Source organism: Myotis daubentonii, chromosome 9 (genome assembly GCF_963259705.1).
Source record: "Myotis daubentonii chromosome 9, mMyoDau2.1, whole genome shotgun sequence".
Classification (NCBI taxonomy): Eukaryota; Metazoa; Chordata; class Mammalia; order Chiroptera; family Vespertilionidae; genus Myotis; species Myotis daubentonii.
Genome location: NC_081848.1, coordinates 18,395,932 through 18,416,113, shown reverse-complemented (window position 1 = coordinate 18,416,113; position 20,182 = coordinate 18,395,932). Strand labels below are relative to the sequence as shown.

Sequence of the window (20,182 nt, the reverse complement as noted above, 5' to 3'; positions counted from 1 at the left end):
TTGCTTGAACGGATGAGTCCTGTGGCCTGTTTATATCTCAATAAAGTTGCTTATTTTAATAATCAGAATGCATGCATTAAAAACTTTTTTTCCCCCCATTTGCTTTTAACGATTTCAAATGGACTCCTCGCACGGCCACTCAGAGAGCCAGGTGGCTGGGGTGAGCGCCTCCCATTCCTCACTCAGCCGACATTCGCTGGGTCCACCCTGTGCCAGGCACAGGGATAAGGGGATGGGCTCCCGTCCCCTCGAGGATGAGGGCGGGTTCAGAGGAATCCTCACGACCGATGAGCACTGACTTTTTTTCCCCCCGCTGAGCTTTCATGTCTATGCTGCAAGTTTCAGTGTTAAAAAAGGTTGCTTTTTTTTTTTATTTTATTAAAAAAGGCAACATTGGTGGGGTTTTTAAAAAAGTGCATGACATCACTCACAGATCTAGTCTCAAAACTTCAAATTACCGAGACGGTTTATCCCCGGGAAGGGGGGTGTTTGCACAGTCCAAAGTGGAAAAAAACCCAAGTTGCCGTTCAAAAGAATGCACCCTTCTCCAAACCAGCGCCTGTTCGCGGGTATGCAACCGCACCCCGACCTGTCCTCGAGGCTTTCCCCCCGCACGGCCGTCCGCCGGCTGCGGGCGAGCTCCCGCGGGCCGTGGGGGGACAGGGGGGAGCGGATTGACACCTCCCCGCGCGCCCTGTCCCTCCATTCGCCTCTCGGGGCGACCTGGAAGCCCTGCGGACACTTCCCGGGGACCGGCCGGGAAGGGCCGGGCCGGGCCGGACTTCCTGCGGCCCAGGGCGGCCGCGTCCTCCGCGGGGACCAGACGTCCAAACCGGCCGGGCCTCCGCGGAGGGCGCGGGCCGGGAGCCCCGGCCGCTGGGCCGGGCCGGGCCGGGCCGGGCGGCGGTCACGTGCGGCGGCGGCGTCTGCAGGAATGCGGCGGCTCGCGGGGAAAAGCGCCCTCGGCCCCGGGATCCGGCGCGGGCGGGCGCGCGGAGGAAGGAAGAGCCGGGAGGAGGCGGAGCCGGCGAGCGGCGCGGGCGGGCGGTTCTCTCAACTTTAGTTTTGGCGTCGGAGGCGAGTTTCTGTCTCAGTCGGGCGCAGCCGCCGCGGGGAAAAGAAAGGGAGGAAGGAAGGAAGGAGCGAGAAGAGGAAGTAGGAGAGAAAAGGGGAGGGCACAGGCGGCCGGCCGTCCCGCGCCCGTCCCCGAGCGCAGGGCAGCCAGTTCCCAGGCGCCGCGGCTCCGGCCTCGCCGCCCCTCCCGAGGCGCAGCCGCCAGACCAGTGGAGCCGGGGCGCGGGGCGGGGGCGGAGGCGCCGGGGCGGGGGATGCGGGGCCGCCGCGCAGCCCCCCGGCCCTGAGAGCAGGAGAGCGTCGCTCCGCCGCCCAGCGCCGCCCGCCCGCCCGCCGCCCGCGCCGCTTCTCGAGCCCGGGCCCGTCGAGTCGGGGCGCCGGGCGGAGCCCTCGCCCGCCTGGTCGGGGCGCGCGTCGGGGAGGCAGAAACCATGGATCCCGGGCAGCAGCCGCCGCCTCCGTCGGCCCCGCAGGGCCCGGGGCAGCCGCCCGCGCAGCCCCCGCCGGGGCAGGGCCCGTCGTCCGGGCCCGGGCAGCCGGCACCCCCGGGGTCCCAGGCGGCGCCACAGGCCCCCCCGGCCGGACACCAGATCGTGCACGTCCGCGGGGACTCGGAGACCGACCTGGAGGCGCTTTTCAACGCCGTCATGAACCCCAAGACGGCCAACGTGCCCCAGACGGTGCCCATGAGGCTCCGGAAGCTGCCGGACTCCTTCTTCAAGCCGCCGGAGCCCAAGTCCCACTCCCGACAGGTAAGCGCGCCGCCCCGCTGCGCCTTCCCCGCCGGCGGGCTCGGGGGCGGCGGCCAGCCTGGGCCGGGCCGGGGCCGGGAGCCCTAGCGGGGCGGGGGCGGGGGCGGCGGGGTCTCCGGGGACGCGGAGGCGCGGGAGGCGCCCGCTGGGCCGCGCTGCCCGGCTCCCGCTCCTGCCGGAGTCCGGGGCCGAGATTTGTTTTTCCGCTCGGAGTTGGTCTCTGCGGTTGCCGCCGCGGGGGGCGTGCTTTCCCCTCCCTCCCTCCCTCCTTCCTTTCTTTCTTTCTTCCTGGGGTTCCCGGGAGGTTGGCGGGCTGGCGGGGGAGGTGGTAGGAAGGAAGGGGGGTGGGTGGGGAGAGCCGCCGGCCGCGGTGGGCTGCACAATGCGCGCGCCGCCGCCGCCGCCACCGCGCCCGCACCTTCGCTCACGCCGCCGCCGCCGTGGGGGAGGGGGCGCCCCTGGCATCCGAGTGGGTGCGCTGCCAGCGGCGGCCGCGCTTGTGAAGTGGAGCCCCGAAGCCCCCTGTCCTCGGGGCCCCCCGGTCCCCTCCAGCCTCCCGGGGAGTCAGATAATTGTTCTCTTGTTTCCCAGGGTTGATTAGGGGCGCGCGGGGCGGGGGGGGGGGGTATGGGGGGGTGGAACCAAGTCCCCTCGGTTTCTGGCTGTCCCTCCCCCTCCCGCTCCCGAGAGCGTTTCTTGTCCTCGCAGCCCCGGCCCTTTCTGATCACAGGATCCAGACTTTCCTGGAAGTTGTTTATGGAGTTGGTGCCTTCGCCCCTCGCTCGCCTCCCCTTGTTCCCTGGAACGCGGGCGGGCGGGCTCCCTCTCCTCGAACCTCGAAGGCTCACGTGCGGGTGTCCCGGGTGTAGACCGTGATTGGCCGTGATTCCCCGAAATGCGGGGGAATGAGCCGCATCTGCACGTTGCGCGGGCCCCGCGCCGCGCATTCCGGTGCCTGGGAGAACGCAGGGCAGGTTGACTCATCGGCCGAGTCCTGCCCGCCTGGTTCAGCTGTGATTAAAGTTACTGTTGGGGAAGCGATGACTAATCCGAGGCTCGCCATTGCCTTTTGGTTTCTCGCTGAGGACGTGAGCGTGACTGTGGCGCACACACAGCACGGCGGTCGATTACTGGGTCCACTGGATGCGGCGCTGAAGTGAAACTATTCGGAAAGCGCGCACACCCCCATAGGTCCCCGTGGAGTGGTTGAGTGTAGGTTTTTCCTTTGTTTCTTCATCTTAAAAAAAGAACTTGCTTCAGGCTAAACTTCAGCTTAGGAACTTTGCCCAAAAGTTGATTGGTTTTCCAAATTCTGCGATGTCGTTAGTCCACTTGGGCTGTAACTTGAGTGAGAAGAAGAAGAGTTATCGCCCCATTCCCGTTCCCATTCCTCCCCCACCTTCTTGCAAGCCTGTGGTGTGTTCTCCTGCCTCAGACCAAGGGATTTTGGAATTCAGAAAAACTCACTTAACCTGCTGGCAAAAACCTGGGTTAAGAAGGAGAAAGGAAAAACAATTTAGCCGTTTGCCTAAATACTTCCATTTGTCAGAAGTAGACTTTATGCCTTTTTCTTTTACTCCTGGAAGTGGGTTTCTGGACTCATGGGTCAATGTGTGTTGGCATTGCACTCTACAGACGACAGGGCTATGCTGCTAGTTAATATGTTTTGAAAGCATAATACACATAGGAGATTGAATTCCCCATTTTGTGGCACCTATATTGCCCCAAAATAATTGCAGCTAAAAAGTATACTCTATCAGTGGTTCTCAACCTTCTGGCCCTTTAAATACAGTTCCTCATGTTGTGACCCAATCATAAAATTGTTTTCGTTGCTATTTAATAACTGTAATGTTGCTACTGTTAAGAATCGTCATGTAAATATCTGATATGCAGGATGGTCCTAGGCGACCCCTGTGAAAGGGTCGTTCAACCGCCAAAGGGGTCGCGACCCACAGGTTGAGAACCGCTGCAGGTCTAATTGCACAAGAATTTATATCCAGCAGTTTATTGGTTTATACTACTGACTGTCTAATATAGATTTGTTTTTAATAAGTTTCTTAAGCGATATGCATCTGTAAGTTTGACTTATTTTTGCTGATGATTTCCTAATTCAAATATATTCTGATTGGATCCTCAGAAATGTACATGACTTGTTTAAGGCATAAATGCCTCTCTGATTGCTTCCAATCTCCTTTCCTTGCATATATGAATCTAGGAAATTCTAACTCTCTGGTAATCAGTCCCTAATTCTAATAATGGAATTTAAATAACTGAATTATGAATAGTGTATGGGTTGTAAATAATATCCACAAACTATTGGATGTAAATTCATTCATATGTATATGTATGTGTAAGTTCTTAAGTTATATTGTAATTGAACTGTTGACATCTTTATTATCTATGTACAAATAATATAGTTGGATTTTCATTCGTTAGGTGGCTTTTAAGAACATTTGGCTAGTTCTAAATCTTTTGCATTCATTAAAAGTTATATAACTTGTGATGGTTGTTTTACTGATGGCATTTGTCCATGATGAGGAAAAAAATGACAGTTGTCATGTGTTTAGGGCTTAGCTTAGAAAAAAAATTAACTACGTACTTAAATATTAGCTAGTGAAAAAATTGCAGTTATGTTCCTTGGCTTGCATTTATACCTGGAACATTTTAAAACTTGGGAAAGCACCCATACTTCAGTGACCTTATAGAAATTAGGTTTTAAAATTCAAAATTTATTATTTTAGGGATGTTTCATTCATTCTGTACTATTTGTCTTTAAAATATGTAGAAAGCACATCAAATGTGTAGTAGGTAGAAAATTCACTTAAATGGATTGCTCATCAATAAAATTATAAATGTTTGTAAAAGTACATATTACAATTACATAAAACCTTTAAAAATACCCATCTGCATACCTGTATTTCTCTCTGTCACATATTAAATGTTGAAATTTGCCTTTGGTACTTAGATATTCGGTTGCAATGAAAGTCTATCTAGGAAATTTAAAGGGACTACTTAAAAACAATTAAAAATTTTTCATTTGAATATTCCTATAGGCCAGTACTGATGCAGGCACTGCAGGAGCCCTGACTCCACAGCACGTTCGAGCTCATTCCTCTCCAGCTTCACTGCAGCTGGGAGCTGTGTCCCCTGGGACACTGACCCCCACAGGAGTGGTCCCCGGCCCAGCAGCTACCCCCACTGCTCAGCACCTTCGACAGTCTTCTTTTGAAATACCTGACGATGTACCTCTGCCAGCAGGCTGGGAGATGGCCAAGACATCTTCTGGTCAGAGATACTTCTTAAAGTAAGTGAAAATATGGAGGGGGATAGTTTTCGAAGGAAAATGTATTTTGGAAAACAGTTACAATGCCATTTATTTTTTATTTTACTTAATATTTCTGTCAAGTTCAGTTAATCTTCCGTAATTATTTTCTCCCAGTTTGGTGTTATCTAAATACCTTCTTTAGCTTGGGTGAATTTGGAAAGCTTGCTTGATTCTTGTTTCAGAGCCTTTTAATAATCTCATATGGCAATTAGGGTATTCTCATTTTGAGTTTGTGCCAGACCTATTGATTAATCTAGCTTAAAACTGAAAGAATACCATGAGAAAATTCAAATTGTGAGAATGATAGGGCCGACATAGTCTTACGAAATATGTATAGTACTAATACCTTTTTAAATAAACATTTTACTGGTAAAGAAGAATTACAAAATAGTAGGACTTCTTTGGGAGTATAATTTTACAGCATCTTAGATTGTGAAATAACAAACCATGTATCTGCAGTCTGATGTGATTTATCAGGATCCTCCCCCCTCCCCCAATATAAAGAGAAACAGAATTTTTAGGTTTAATATACAGCCTCTTAGTGGCAAACTTACTAGCAGGTCTTCAAAATTGAATCCCTCCTTTGGAAAAGTGAAAACAAGGCCATTGGGTTATTTATTTTTATCAGACTTTCTGTGCTTAACAAAATGGTAAAATTTCATCAAAGCTGAAAAGATCAAAATAAAATTTTATCCCCTCTCGCTTTGAAATTATAGATAAGACCTTAATATTTTTGTTTGGCTTGGCTTGTTTAAGTGTGTACAAAATGTTACTGAAATTGTTGTTTTAAAAAAGTAGTTTACTTAGTACTATTTAATCAGGTTGAGATAATAGAGTGAAAAACTGTTTTGATTGAGATCTGTCTTGGCATCTACTCCTACGGCAAGTGTAACATATATTTATTAGATTAGATAATACAATTGGTGATAGTTTTACTGTGTGCGTCTTAGTATTTTATATTAATTGACTCTCAGGGTAGGGTGTTACTTTGTAACGTAAGATACAGTTTTTGTGAGAGACAGGCTTATTTAGGGGATGAGCAGAGGAAAAAGTTTGATCTTGAAAAGTCTCTACAGTTTTTGTTCCCTTTACTGCAACTTTTTTCTTCTTTTAATTCGTTTTCTGATGTCCTGGTATCCATTTCAAAGGGTCAAGTTTCAACCAGAACAATAAGGGGCCAGAGACTGGAAAGTACACACAAGTCTGGCAAACTCATCTGCATGAGCAAGATCATTTCTTCTCAAGCAGGCGTCCAAAGTAAATGATTGAAAGAGCTGCTAGCTGTGAGGATGTGTCTTTAAGGGAAAAGGAGTGGAAACAAACCAGGTTGTTAGGCGGAAAAAGAAAGGCTGTACTTTTTTGAACCTCTCCCTGCTGGGTCACATGCTGACCTGGGGAGATTTTTAAACAGCTTAATAGCCTGCTTACCTTCTTTCTTTGGTTGATTCTGTCCCTGAAAGCATAAGGTTAAAGAGCAACATTTATGCTCTCCTTAGTCTTTTGTATTTTGTAATAATTGCTTATTGGTGACATCTGCCTATATTTTCATTTTGAGTAATCCTTTTGTTTTGAGCAGAAATAAATGTCCTATAATTTTATACCACATCACTCTGAGCATCCCATTCCAGCGGGCCCGCAGGGAGGCTACACCAGGCCAAGTAATATGAAAATTATGCCATAAGAGTAATGGTTGCAGGAGTGGAGAGAAGCTCACCTGGGAAAGAAAAAAAAAAAACTGTGAAAAAGAGAGATAAACATGATTTTTCTTCAAAATTTTTGAATTTCATTATTTGAAAGTTGCTAAGTGAGTAAATCTTAAAAGTTAAAAAAAAATTCTGGCCCTGGCTGGTTTGGCTCAATGAATAGAGTGTGGGCCTACAGACTGAAGGGTCCCAGGTTCGATTCTGGTCAAGGGCACAAGCCCAGGTTGCGATCCCCAGTGGGGGTGTGCAGAGGGAGCCAGTCAATGATTCTCTCTCTCATCATTGATGTTTCTATCTCTCTCCCTCTTCCTCACTCTCTGAAATAAATAAACATATTTAAAAAAAATTCTGTAACTATGTATGGTGACAGACGTTAACTATAGTGGTGATCATTTTGCAATATAGATATATATTTAAAAGATCAAAATACATATATAAAAACTAGAGGCCCATTGCACGGATTTGTGCACCTGTGGGGTCCCTCAGCCTGGCCTGCAGGGATCGGGCTGAAACTGGCTCTCCGACATCCCCCCAAGGGGTCCCAAGAGGGTGGTTCTTGGGTGATGCACCCTGGAATTGGGCTTCCTTCTCTCTGGTTCCAGATGTGTCATCCGAGAACTGCAGCTGCCAAGTCACCGCAGCTCAGCATCTCCTGCATTGAGCGTCTGCCCCCTGGTGGTCATTGTGCGTCATAGCTACGGGTCGAACAGTCGGATGGTCGCTTAGGCTTTTATATGTATAGATGCCGAATCATGTTGTACACCTGAATAATGTTGTATGTAATGAGGTATGTGTACCTCAATTAAAAAAAAATGGAGCAGGGAAATATTTTTGAGGGACTCATGTGGAAGTAAAATTAGGCTCATTATATGTTACGAAATATTAGGATTTTTGACTCAGTTGAATAATTTTCTCATATCATTCCTTTCAGAAATAGAAGGTTTTCCCGGAGAGAGAGATCTTGGTCAGTAAAAGCAGGCAAAATCATGGGTTAGCTGGTATCTGTCAGGAATTCTTGAGAGGGCCCCTAAAAATTGGATGTGGAAGATGGGTATTATTCTAAAGATTGTCTGCTTTATGAACAATATGAAATTCGGAGAAAAGTTATGAAAAGATTAGTTCACATGCAGTTGTTAGCTACTTCCATGAAATTATTGTCTCTTTGAGTTGTCATAAACAACTTATTTTTGTGTACTGCACAGGTAAATGATTAATATCTGTCCTATGAGTCAAAGATGATAATGAATGAAGCTTTTAGAGCCAAGTTGCTTCTGTCAAAGTTCATTTTTATCTGAGTCTTGATGTTTCAAAGTCAGGCTCTCTTTGCAATCCATACTTATATATTTTCCTTTTGTGGCTAAAGAAAATTCTTATTGCCAGCTAAATGTAGAATGAAAACTTAAATTAGTTGCATATTTTACAACTAGTGAAAAATTATATCTTAATATATTTTTAGGTTGGAACTAACTTTTCACTTACAAGTATATAATTTAGTCCTAGCCTGTTTGGCTCAGTGGATTGAGCATTGGCCTGCCAACAGAAAGGTCCCGGGTTCGATTCCAGTCAAGGCCAAGGGTCTTCGTTGCAGGCTCCTCCCCAGCCCGGGTTCTGGTCGGGGTGCATGTGTGCAAGAAGCAACCAATTGATGTTTCTCTCACATCAATATTTCTCTCCATCTTTCCCTCTCTCTTTCATTGTCTCTAAAACTCAATGGAAAAATATCCTCAGGTGAAGATTTAAAAAACACACACAAAAAACCCCAAGTATATGCTTTATCGAAATGTATACTTGTCATGAAATCTGATCATAAAAGGTCCAAACTTAGAAGGTGATGTAATTTGTTTGAAAACTTATAAATGTTGACTTTGGAAGCAACTAATTGTTGCCTTGTAACCACAGATGAATGACTTTGAAGTCAATTGGCCCATCCTCTTGTTTAAAGGCAGAGTAAGTACTGGAGAAGGATTATAGACAGGCAGCCGTTGGGATTTTTACAGCTCTTCCTAGGTTAATGAGATCTTCTGGAAAAGACTTGTGCCTTAGCTTGACAAGCGATAAAGTGAATTATGGTGATTCTGCCTACATTTATCAATGATACATATTTAAGCTCTTATACGATTGTGAAGTATGTAAAAAAAGCTTAGCCTGTATATTATGTATAATATTTATTCTACTGAATTTACTGTTTAAAACTAAGTTCTTCAAAGTTGTATGTTGAGTTTTTATTTTTTAAAAATCATTTCTCTTTATTACTCTGAAAAGTATTGCCTTCTTCAGCTGTCTTACAGTTTTCCTACAGGAAATAGTTCTTCAAGTAGTTGGTCAACAACTTCCTATTTCTTTATAAGCTGCTGAATAACTTCCTGAATTAGTATTCTGTAATATCTCTGGTTACAAGGAATGTTTTTCTCAGATTTATTTTATTGAACCTGATACCTTGTAACTATTACCATGTACAAAGAACTTCTTGTATATAATGTACCATATAGGATTTCATACTTTGATTTAAGAAATTTTGATGCAGTGATTTTAAAAGTTTGTAAATTTGCATTGTTTTAGTAATGTTCTAATTTTTAAAAGATCGTTTTGTTTCATTTCTATTATTCATCACTTTCTGAGTACTGGCCAGTGTTTTCATACTTTGAAGACTGAAGGTTTCATGTGGCTGTGATCTGATTAAAAGTTATATTGAGTATCTTGATCCAAGAGTATTTTGTTCAGAGATTTTCAACATTGCACAGCAATATAAATTAGCCAGTTTTACAACATTAAGTGAACTTGCCTTACAGATGTTATTGATTACTATAAATGCTTTGATTCTTTTTTATGTTATTTCAGAAGTTAATGCTCCACTGCTTTAATTAAAGCTACCTTAGAAATGTATCAATTAAAGATGAATTAAACTGTTGCTTGTTATAATTTGATCTATGCTTCTCCCAAACACTTGCCCCGCAGAAGACTATACACAAATGCAGTGTGTATTGTTACTTACAATAAAGATTAGATGTTTTTAAAAGGAACAGTTTCATAAAGAATAAAGTTATTTTGGGGGGGGGTTGGTTTTGTTTCTTGCTATATCTAGTTAACTTGATATGATTTCCTTTTAAAAGTGAAAAGCTTGTAATATTGCCATTAAATGTTGATTAAGCTGCAAAAAAACCCACACCAATTCAAATTATAATCACAGAATATTTCCCTATCTGAGGGGAAGGCCAGCCTCTGCCTGTTTGTCTTGCTGCTGAGGTTGAGTGGGGAGAGAAGATGAAAGTATGCCCTCAGCTCTAAGAAAAAATGCTGGCTTCTGCTCAGTGGGTGGGCATCTCAGGGAAGAATGGCCGCAGTGCCACAATGATTTAGGCAGAAAAACGCCGAGGAACTGTTGAATACAGTGGCAGAAGAAAAACAGTTGGAAGATAGTGGGTGTGACAGAGTAAATAGAACATGGAGATTAATGTATTTCCTGGGGAAAATAATGAGTATTTTGAGTGTGAACTAAAAAAGATGTTTAGTTAACAAGCTAGATGTTTAAATGCAACAAACTCTCAATGGGCTACAAGATAGTAGGCTAATTTTCTTTAAAAAATAACTTTCAAAAAAATATCCCCCCTTCAGAGTCTTATGTTAACTCCTAAGGAAAAAACCTAAGTAGTTTTTGAATAATTGAAACATTAAAAAAAAATGTTATTGCTGTCCTGAGATCAGTCCTCACTAGTAATGTGGAAAAATAAATTTTACTTTATAGTTAGAAAAAATAATGCAAATTGGCATCCTAAAATAGTAATGCTGATACGCAAATAACTCTGAATTCCATTTACCTTAAGGCTTTGGGGAAGAGGTAACCTCTAAACCTAACCTTTTAGCTGTGAAAATGCATAGTGAAGTTTAGGGTTAGGGCAAATCAAAGTTAAATCACTTTAAAAATCAGTTATTAAGACTTAGATTATTCAAACCTAATTTGCTACCTTCAGTAATAGCATAATTTAGCCATTAATTATGGCTTGAAAGTTTAATAATAGTTGAGTAGCATTGTAGAAAGAACCATGTGGTTCTATAACTATGGTTACTAAGTGATGCAGTTCTTTCAAAAAGGGCTTCTGATTCTGGAATTAATCAGAACTTCAAGCCATGAAAGGGGCATTGCTATTTTTAATGAAGAAGAATTGCTTCATGGTTCTGGTTGCTCAAGTACTGTAGCACCAAGTTTCCTGGGAACAAGTACTGCCACAGTGGAAACACTTCTTTTGGGTAGGGCTTGACCCCTTCTAAAAGCAAACAAAGAAGTTTGGTATAAATCACAGGTCTTTTCCCCCCCTTTCTTTTAGTATTTTAGACAAGAAAAAGTGATCAGTAGTTTAATTCTCATTTGGTTTTTAGCATGAGGAGAATTATAATCTTTTTTTTCTTTATTGTTCTAAGTATTACATATAGTATTACATATAGTATTACATATGCCTCCTTTTCCCCCCATTGACCTCTCCCCAGGCACCCCTATCCCCCAAATCATAATCTTGAATACATCAAATGATATTTTTCTGAATAATGTTGCAAATTAACAAAATAATGCAAATAAGGATATCTATTAAAATACTGCTGTTTATTTCCACCAAATATTTACAATGTTTTTTTGTGGCTAGCTCTGTTATCTGTCTTCACTTTAGAGTGGTTCTCTCTCTCTTCACTGGACTTATCAAATCTTCAGCTGGGTCCTGATTTGGGGGTGGGAAAGGTTCTTTTTGTTAAAAGCTCCTTCCTTCCTCTAACAATTGCTTACTTATCCTAAAGTGAGCAGTTTTTTTGTTTGTTTTTAAATAAGGTCTTTATTGACCAGTAAGTATGTTTAGAGAGATGTGCTTTTGATACATTCATGAAAACTTACTATAGACTACTTGATTTGGGGTTTTGAGTAAAGACAACTTTCTTCAGAGTGCTATTATGTGCTTTCACAAAATTAAATGTAGATTAGAAAGCTGATCGAAGTTTAACTTCTCACATACTCAGAAGTGACTGTAATATGGAGTTGGCTTTTGGGAAGGAACCTACCTACCATCTAGGAGATGAGGGTAAAATGTGGATTTTTTAATGTACAAGCATGAATGGAGATTCTTTTGTTTTTTATATTAATGAAACTGCCCTCCCTCCCTCTTTTTCCTCCCCTATGTATCAGATTTTACGGTTTTTTAAGAAGGTGTATGTTTTTTATTATAAAAATAACATGTTCATGTTGTTCACACTGGGACTTTTCTTCACACTCATCCTGGCAGGTCCTGCTTCACTCTTGTTGGTTGGTTACCCTATTTGTTGCTTTTCTCTTTCTTGATTTTTCTCATTCTCAGAGTAGGCTTAAGTAGGCTTATCCCACAGGAATTTGCTGAGAAAATAGGTACATTGGTAGGTCACGTCATTGAGATCTCTTGTGTTTACCAATATCTTTATCTGTTAACATTGGCTGGGCAGTTTGGTTGTAGAATTAAATTTAGTTATTTTTCCTTGGTTTTTTAAAATCAATGCATCGTTTTATTTTAGCCTCCAGTTTTCTTGTTGAGCCTTTAAACCCAATTTGGCTTCTTTGGGGATTTTAGTTTTTTTGTTTTTTGTTTCTTTATCTTTGGGCAGGGGGTGGTGGTCTTAAATTTCATGGTGTGCCTTGGTATGTACCTTTTTTTATTCATTGTAAAGATTACATGGTTTGGAAACTCTTCAATGTGAATGGTGGCTCTTAACATTTTTTTAAATGTATTTTTATTAATTTCAGAGAGGAAGGGAGAGGGAGCGAGAGATAAGAAACATCAATGATAATGGCAAAATCATTGATTGGCTGCCTCCTGCATGTCCCACACTGGGGATCTAGCCCGCAACCCCGTTCTGGTAGATGCTCAACCACTGAGCCATGCTGGCTGGGCCCTCCTCACATTTTGCAGTGTAGTTGCCCTAACTCTCCTTTGGTCCTGGGAAAGGTTTTTTATTTTATTAGGTCTTGTGTAATTTCTTCTAGTCTGTTTTATCTGTTCTCTTTACCTGGAATAACCAGTCAGAATAAATTTTTTTATTTTCTTATCTTTACCCCCGTTTTTTCCTACACTTATTAGCCTGTTGGTATTTTTTCTGGGAGATGTTAACTTTAATTTTTAACTTTTCAGTTGACTTCTCCCTTCCTCCCCAAAGGTGATTATCATTCATAATTCCAGGGACCCTTTTGTGAGCTCATTGTTCCTTTGTGTGTGTTCTTTGTTAGTTTGTTTTGGGTTTTTTGTTAATTCTCATCCGAGTATATTTTTCCACTGATTTTTAGAGGGAGAGACAGAGGGAAACACATTGATTGGTTGCCTCCTGCATGCCTCTCCCCCCCCCTCACCTCCCCCCCTCCCGGGCCTGGGAGGAGCCTGCAACCAAGGTATGTCCCCTTGACAACAATCGAACCTGGGACTCTTTGGTCCACAGGCTAATGCTCTATCTACTGAGCTAAACAGATTTGGGCTGTTATTTTAATGACATGCTGTTCTTATTTCATGGAAGTAGTAATAAAATGTTTCTCTGAGGATATAGCAGGTGTGTCTTTTTAAATTTTTTTCTACTTTAAGTGTCTCAAGTGAGCTTCACTACAGTGATATGTCAGGGACCAACCAGGCCCTGAAGTTGTGGGGGCCTGTCAGTGTCTTAGTTAGGTTCTCTTGTAGTGGCCAGTTTCTCCAGAAAAAAACTGCAGTCCTCTTCTTTAAAAAAATTTTTAAAATATATTTTTATTGACTTCAGAGAGGAAGGGAGAAGGAGGGGGAGAGAGAGAAATATCTAGAGAGCATCATTGATTGGCTGTCTCCTGCACATTCCTGCTGGGGATCCAGCCCGCAACCTGGGCATATGCCCTGACGGGGAAATCAAACTGTGACCTCCTGGTTCATAAGTCAATGCTCAGCCACTGAGCCACGCTGGCCGGGCTGCAGTCCTCTTTCTAGAGAGCATTGGTGGTGATGGGTGTTAAGACTAAAACTGGTGTTTTATGGCTGACGAGTGTGGGGCTCCATCCCTGCTGTTGGCTGCGCCAGGTGTCTGAATCCAGAGCCTCTGGCTCCATTTCTTGGAAACATAAAATTTCCCATCTCCTTGGGCCAGGGAGGGGAGTGTGCAATAGGTTTTTAAAAGTTGTATGTAGACTGAATTTTTGTACTAGTAAATCCAATTTGTGGTTATTAGGTTGACGTGGTATGTAAAGTTGCAGTTTCTAAGTCCCAAATAAGTAGCTAGACAGTTTCATATGATTTGACTTAAATATTACAGGATCATTTTTTAAATAATACTTAGGTAAATGCTTTTCCCAGGCAGATGGTTAATTCAAGTACATTTGTTCCATTTAATGTCAGTTTTGCTAGTTTACATCTTCATGTGTTAAGATTTTCCTAAGGGCGATCTGTATACTTTGACATCAGGGCAGTTGGCATTGGGCATTGGACAAAATTTGTTGAGAGGGTTTGGATTCTGAAATAGTGTGAGGAGGCAGAGAGACTGGACACTTAATTCCTATTCTTATATATGATAATGGAGATAATCAAATCTGTAGGTCAGCATAGCTTTTAAAATTAGGACTTTAAAGAAAAACAGCTTTATGAAGTTGGCATGTATATGTCTTCCTACACTCCTTCCTTCTGTCTAGTTTTCATCAACATTTATGATGATAAGATAAGGAAAATATGCATATCTAAATTGACTAAGTTATTATTGGTATACTGTGTAGTTTAACCCCCGAGGTATATAACTTGATTTACTTTAGTATAGATTGTTGCTTTCCTGGCAAGTCCTCTTTTAATAGATACCTCAGAAAAGTAGCCTGTGCTGTATTCAGGAGGCCATTTTCAATGTATAATATTAATACAGAGAATTTTCTTTTTTTATTTTACAGAATAATTTTACTTTTATTTTCACTTTTAAAAAAAATTAACATTTTCTCAATTACTATTTACATTCAATATTATTTTGGAGAGAATATTTTCTTTACCTATAAACTAACCCTAACCATGGAAATGTAAGTAGTTACGAATTTCATGAAAACTGGGTTTAGGTTCAAATAGATTTACCCAGAGGGGGTGGCTGAGATGTGGTAGGATAGGACCCTTTGTTGTTGATGATCTCTAGTTGAATTTCGTCAGACTTACTTTCATCAATCTCTACCTTGATTAGGTTAAAAAGCAGATATATGGAAATGTTTTCTGGAAAAGAGGAAGCAAACCTTTTTAAAACCACATAAAATCTTAAGTGACCACTGTAAAACCAGGGTTAAATGGTACTGAAAAAGAGTATACTTTGGAGTTGTAAAAGGCATTGAAATGTTGAATAATTTGGAGGAGTAGAATAAAATCCATACATTTTAGTTAACTATATAGAGTAAGGAAGTGTGTTAAAATAGTCAATTGCTAAGGTGAATGAGCTAAATAAATAAATGGAGATTTCTGAGACCCTGCCTGGAACTAAGACTTACCAGCGATAGGGTCACAGTTAAAATTTACCTAGCTCACCTGGATAACTTTTAAGATTAAAACAACAACCACCACCACCTCTGGGGAAGAGTTGGCTAAAATGTAGATGTTTCTGTTTTTCCTCTACACATGTTCAGACTGATATAGGTTATGTTTCAGAAATTGTGTAGTTTGGATGGGCTCCAGATGATGTAATAGGATCACTTTTATCCCCTCCCAGCTGGAGGGTGTGCAGACTTTCCTGTTAGGACTGGTCCAGATCTCCTCCTATGGGTGACAAAAATATAATCACTGTTTTCAGACAATGATAGAAAATTATTATCATTGTCCTCTGTTTGAAGACAAAGCATGTCCTTTGTGTACCTGTCTATTCTTAAGTTTTCAGTTAGTGCCCATCACATTACAGATAAGAATTTGCAGTTTATCTATCAGTGTCCTTACTATTTCTACTCCCTCAAACACAGGGTGATTTTTCTCAAGAAAGAACTACTTGGTTCTGGTCACTTGCATTGATGTGGATATAGTTTCTTTTTCCCTGCTTTTTTTTTAGTTATTTTTTAAAAATTCACTGTATGTGCTTGATTTCATAAAAACCTACCTTGGGGTTTTATGTAACAGATATTATTTTAAGGATTCACTTGGTCCCACACTGTGGAGTGGATTGATGGGTTGAATTGGGTCTCAAGACTCCATTCATTCAAGTCATCTTTGCCTTTTCATTGCTATCTCTCATTGGAGAACCTGTTGAGGCTAACTATTATAAGCTCAGTAAAGAGATTTTGTCCTCTTTGTTCAGTTTTATGTATGTAGCTCTTGATGTGTTTATTGGCAGATTTATTTCAGCCTATTGGTTGATAGTCTCCCGGATTAATGCCTTCAGTCCCTGAAATTAATGCAATGCAACTTGATGCTAAAAAGATACTAGAGTATTACCTTGTGTATTCTAGAGTTAATTTTATAAGTTTGAGGTTATTCTTAAACTCAAATAAGTAGAACTATTTTAAAAATATATACTTGTGTAGATATAAATGAATAACAGTTCTACCGAGGGCATTGTAAGTCTCTTCCATGGAAGGGAATATTTAGGAAAAAAATTCTGATGTAGAAGTGGTACCAGTTGAGTAGACTACTATTGGAGTTCAGGTGAAGAGATGGTACTCAAGTTATGCTTTTGGAATTAACATTTTCAATTCAGTGAATGTGAGTCGAGGAGTTGGGGAGGCAAACACTGAGCTGCAAAAAGGATTTCTGGTAACAAAGACTTTGATCTTTCTACCTGGATGACATTTGTATCTTTTTTTTTTTTTAAATATATTTTATTGATTTTTCACAGAGAGGAAGGGGAAGGGATAGAGAGTTAGAAACATCGATGAGAGAGAAACATCGATCAGCTGCCTCCTGCACGCCTCCCACTGGGGATGTGCCTGCAACCAAGCTACATGCCCTTGATCAGAATCGAACCCAGGACCCTTCAGTCCGCAGGCTGACGCTCTATCCACTGAGCCAAACCGAGGGCGACATTTGTATCTTAAGAGGCTCCTCCCTTCATTAAAATGAGCTGTTAGCTGTAGTTAAATCTGCCCTCTCAAATTGGGCATTAAAAAACCAGTTCTTTAAATGGTTTATGTTGCTTATTGATTAGAGCAGCGGTTCTCAACCTGTGGGTCACGACCCCTTTGGCGGTCGAACAACCCTTTCACAGGGGTCACCTAAGACCATCCTGCATATCAGATATTCACATTATGATTCATAACAGTAGCAACATTACAGTTATGAAGTAGCAACGAAAATAATTTTATGGTTGGATCACAACACGAGGAACTGTATTTAAAGGGCCAGAAGGTTGAGAACCACTGGATTAGAGTGTTGGCCTGCATACCGAAGGGTCTTGGGTTCAATTTGATTCCCGGACAAGGGCATGTATCTCTGTTGAGGGTTCGCGCCCCCGCCCCCAAGTTGGGGTAAGTGTGGGAGGCAGCCAACCAGTGTGTCACATCTATACTCTCTCTCCCCCTTCTCCCTCCCTTCCACACTCTTTGAAAACAATGGAAAAGATATCCTTGGATGAGGATTATGAACAAAAACAGTTCTGATATCAAAACACTTGAAAAAACCATTAAATGACTTGGTTTTACTCACTTTGAAAAAAATGTTTCATAAGTGAGGACCATCTATTATATGAACATTGTCAAATACAGTTCTATTCTGTATGCATTTTAAAAGTTTATTTTGATATTACAGCCTATTAAAGGTTTTTTTGTTTGCTACTTTTTGACAATATTTGTCAGAAAATGCTAGTTGAATTCTTAATTTTTCTGGTACTGTTTAAATTTAGCTTAATGTTCATTTGTTTATCAAGTACACTTTATTAGAGTTATGCAAAGTGAATATAAACTACATGAATTGTTTTTGTTTTGCATATCACTGCACAATTGAATTAATAGTAAAATAAGTGTAAAAGCTACAATTTTTTAATTTTTAAACTTGCTTGTGAAAGCTACTGATGGCAAACATTTTATTCCAGAGCTTTAAGAATTTTTAGAATTAAACTTTTGAATTTATTTTAGGCAAGCATAATCAGATGGCTTAGTCCATTATTTTACATTACCAAAACCAGATAAGTATTTGAGAGCTTGTTTGTTGATCAATTATATTAAAATAAATTGTAAAGCAAATCTGGTACTCTGCTTATCACCATTAGAAGTTACTGTGGAAACTAAATTTTGTCTTTTAAAACACTCTAGGATTTTAAATTTATTAATAAAACTTCCTGGGACACAGAGCGGTCAGAATTCTTTACTTAAACTCAGTTTAATTTGGTTTAGGAGTTTCAGGAATGCTAGTAATTAAGAAATGAATATAGTCGACAGAAACATATTAGGCTGTTAAGATTTCAACTCTGTTTTATAGTAAGTCACATGGAGGTCATTTACTGCTACTGGTTGTCTTAGTAAGTGGGCTGCCATAACAAACCACAGGCTGGGTGACTTAAACAACCACCCAGGATTTCTCACAGTTAGGGAGGCTACGAAGTCCAAGATCAAGGTGCCAGCAAAGTAGGTTTTATTCTGAGGCTTATCTTGGCTTGCAGGCGACTGTCTCTTGCTGTGTTCTCCTCTTGTGTGCACAGAGGTTTCCTTACGTATTGCTGGGAACCTGTTAAGAGGATAAAGGCAAAAGCTGCACAGTTACCTTATGTCACATGTTACTGCATTCTGTCAGTGAGAGTCAGCACAGATTGGGGGGTGGGTGTTTGGGAAGTAACTCTGCCTCTTGATGGAAGGAGTTGCAAAATATTGTGGCCATGTTTTTAAGTCTACCACACTTAATTGGGAAGTTTTTAAAATAATGTTCAAAATAGGTGAATGATTGGGAACTAAAAAATTCAGGGTAGAACATAATGTCACTGGAAAATAGTTTGTACTCTTAAGAAGTAAAATCTCATTTTTTGTGAATAATGTGATATAAGTTGATAGGAGTTTGCCTCTTGAGATGACGTCAAATCATTCAAGTTATTTTTAAACCATTCAATAGGTTAGATAAAATATGGACTTTGAGATTACAATTTACATTTATGGTTCAAGACCATGAATTGAATTGACATCTAGTTGCAACTATCCTCTAGAACTTGACTCTAGTATTTTACCAAAAAATTGCCTCATTTTACATCATCTTTAGATCAACTTAGGCATGAACTCACATGGGACATATAGCAGAAATGGAACCTGGTATTTCCTGGTACCTATTTGTGTTTGATTTAATTACATTGCTTTCTTTCCCTGCCTGAATTCAATTAAATTGAGGAAAATCTGTATTGTTATTGCTCATAGATTTGACTTTATTAACTGGCTATTCATTGAATTTTTATTAATTTACAGACTAGTAAGTTATCTTAATAATATACATCTATAATAATAAAAGTGTAATATGCTAATTAGACCGGACATCCTTCCAGACATTCTTGCAGATGACCTCCAGACAAAGCTGGGGCTGCAAGAGAAGCCTGGGTCCTGGTTGCCAGAGGGAAGCCAGTGCTGGCAGCCTGGAGAAGGAAGGCCTATTCTTGCACGAATTTTGTGCATTGGGCCTCTAGTGTAAGTAATGCAGTTGGTGAGAACTCACAGTGATTTTAGGACATTTGTTCTTCCTGCTTCCCAAAAGTGTTTTCCGTGACCACACCACATGTGTTTAGGTTTCCAGGTTGCTTATGAATGAATGAACACTTGAGGATCACGGCCACTGGGAGTTACTGAGACATTCTCAAACATTTAATTTCAAAACTAAGCATCTACCTCTTTTAATAAAGGCCTATAAAGCAAGGTGGTTTTTTTTCTCCTCTTCATGAAATTGAATGATTATAAGAAACTGATTTAGTGTTTTGTAATTTGCTACCTAAAAGTTGAATTTAAGCAGTGAATTAGATTTTAGCACTGTGATTGATACTTCTACAATCTGTAATATGGTTAGCAGAGCATCCCTAGTTGTTCTCTTGACTTTTTATTTTTGTTTTTTAAAATGGTCCATAGCGACTCCTCCATTTTTGGTAGTAGAGTTGTATTGAGTCTATGAAGAGGCTTCACAAGAAAAAAGAGCAGCTATTTATGGAGCATTTCCTCAGGCCTGCAATTTGAAGCCATTACAGCAAAGTTGCTGAGCAAGTGATTACATGCCAGCAGTCAGAGGCCCCCACCCTGCTTGTGTGGATAAGAGCTCAGGACTACCGCTGTGCAAAGTTTGTCCTCTTAAATTACTGTCAATTACTTACTTTTTAAATGCATTCTAAACTCACTTTCTTAACAGTTACATTATTTAAAGGTTATAGGATATAAGCTAGTTTTTTGGTGTTTTTTTAAAATATTTTAC

At 41.3% G+C, this 20,182-nt stretch overlaps 1 protein-coding gene across 14 annotated transcripts in view; it reads left to right on the top strand.

Annotated features, from left to right (window-relative positions):
• Positions 1–953: 953 nt before the first annotated feature.
• Positions 954–20,182, top strand: part of YAP1 (Yes1 associated transcriptional regulator) — a 121,317-nt gene continuing 102,088 nt past the window's right edge. For 2 of the 14 annotated variants that reach the window (XM_059708067.1, XM_059708060.1), the window contains exons 1-2: positions 956–1,826; positions 4,880–5,130. In XM_059708067.1, coding sequence (XP_059564050.1) covers positions 1,506–1,826; positions 4,880–5,130 — 572 coding nt within the window. In that variant the 5' untranslated portion in view covers positions 956–1,505. Of the gene's footprint in view, positions 1,827–4,879; positions 5,131–20,182 lie in introns of all 14 variants that reach the window. The other 12 variants (XM_059708069.1, XM_059708059.1, XM_059708068.1 and 9 more) reach the window with 10 other exon arrangements.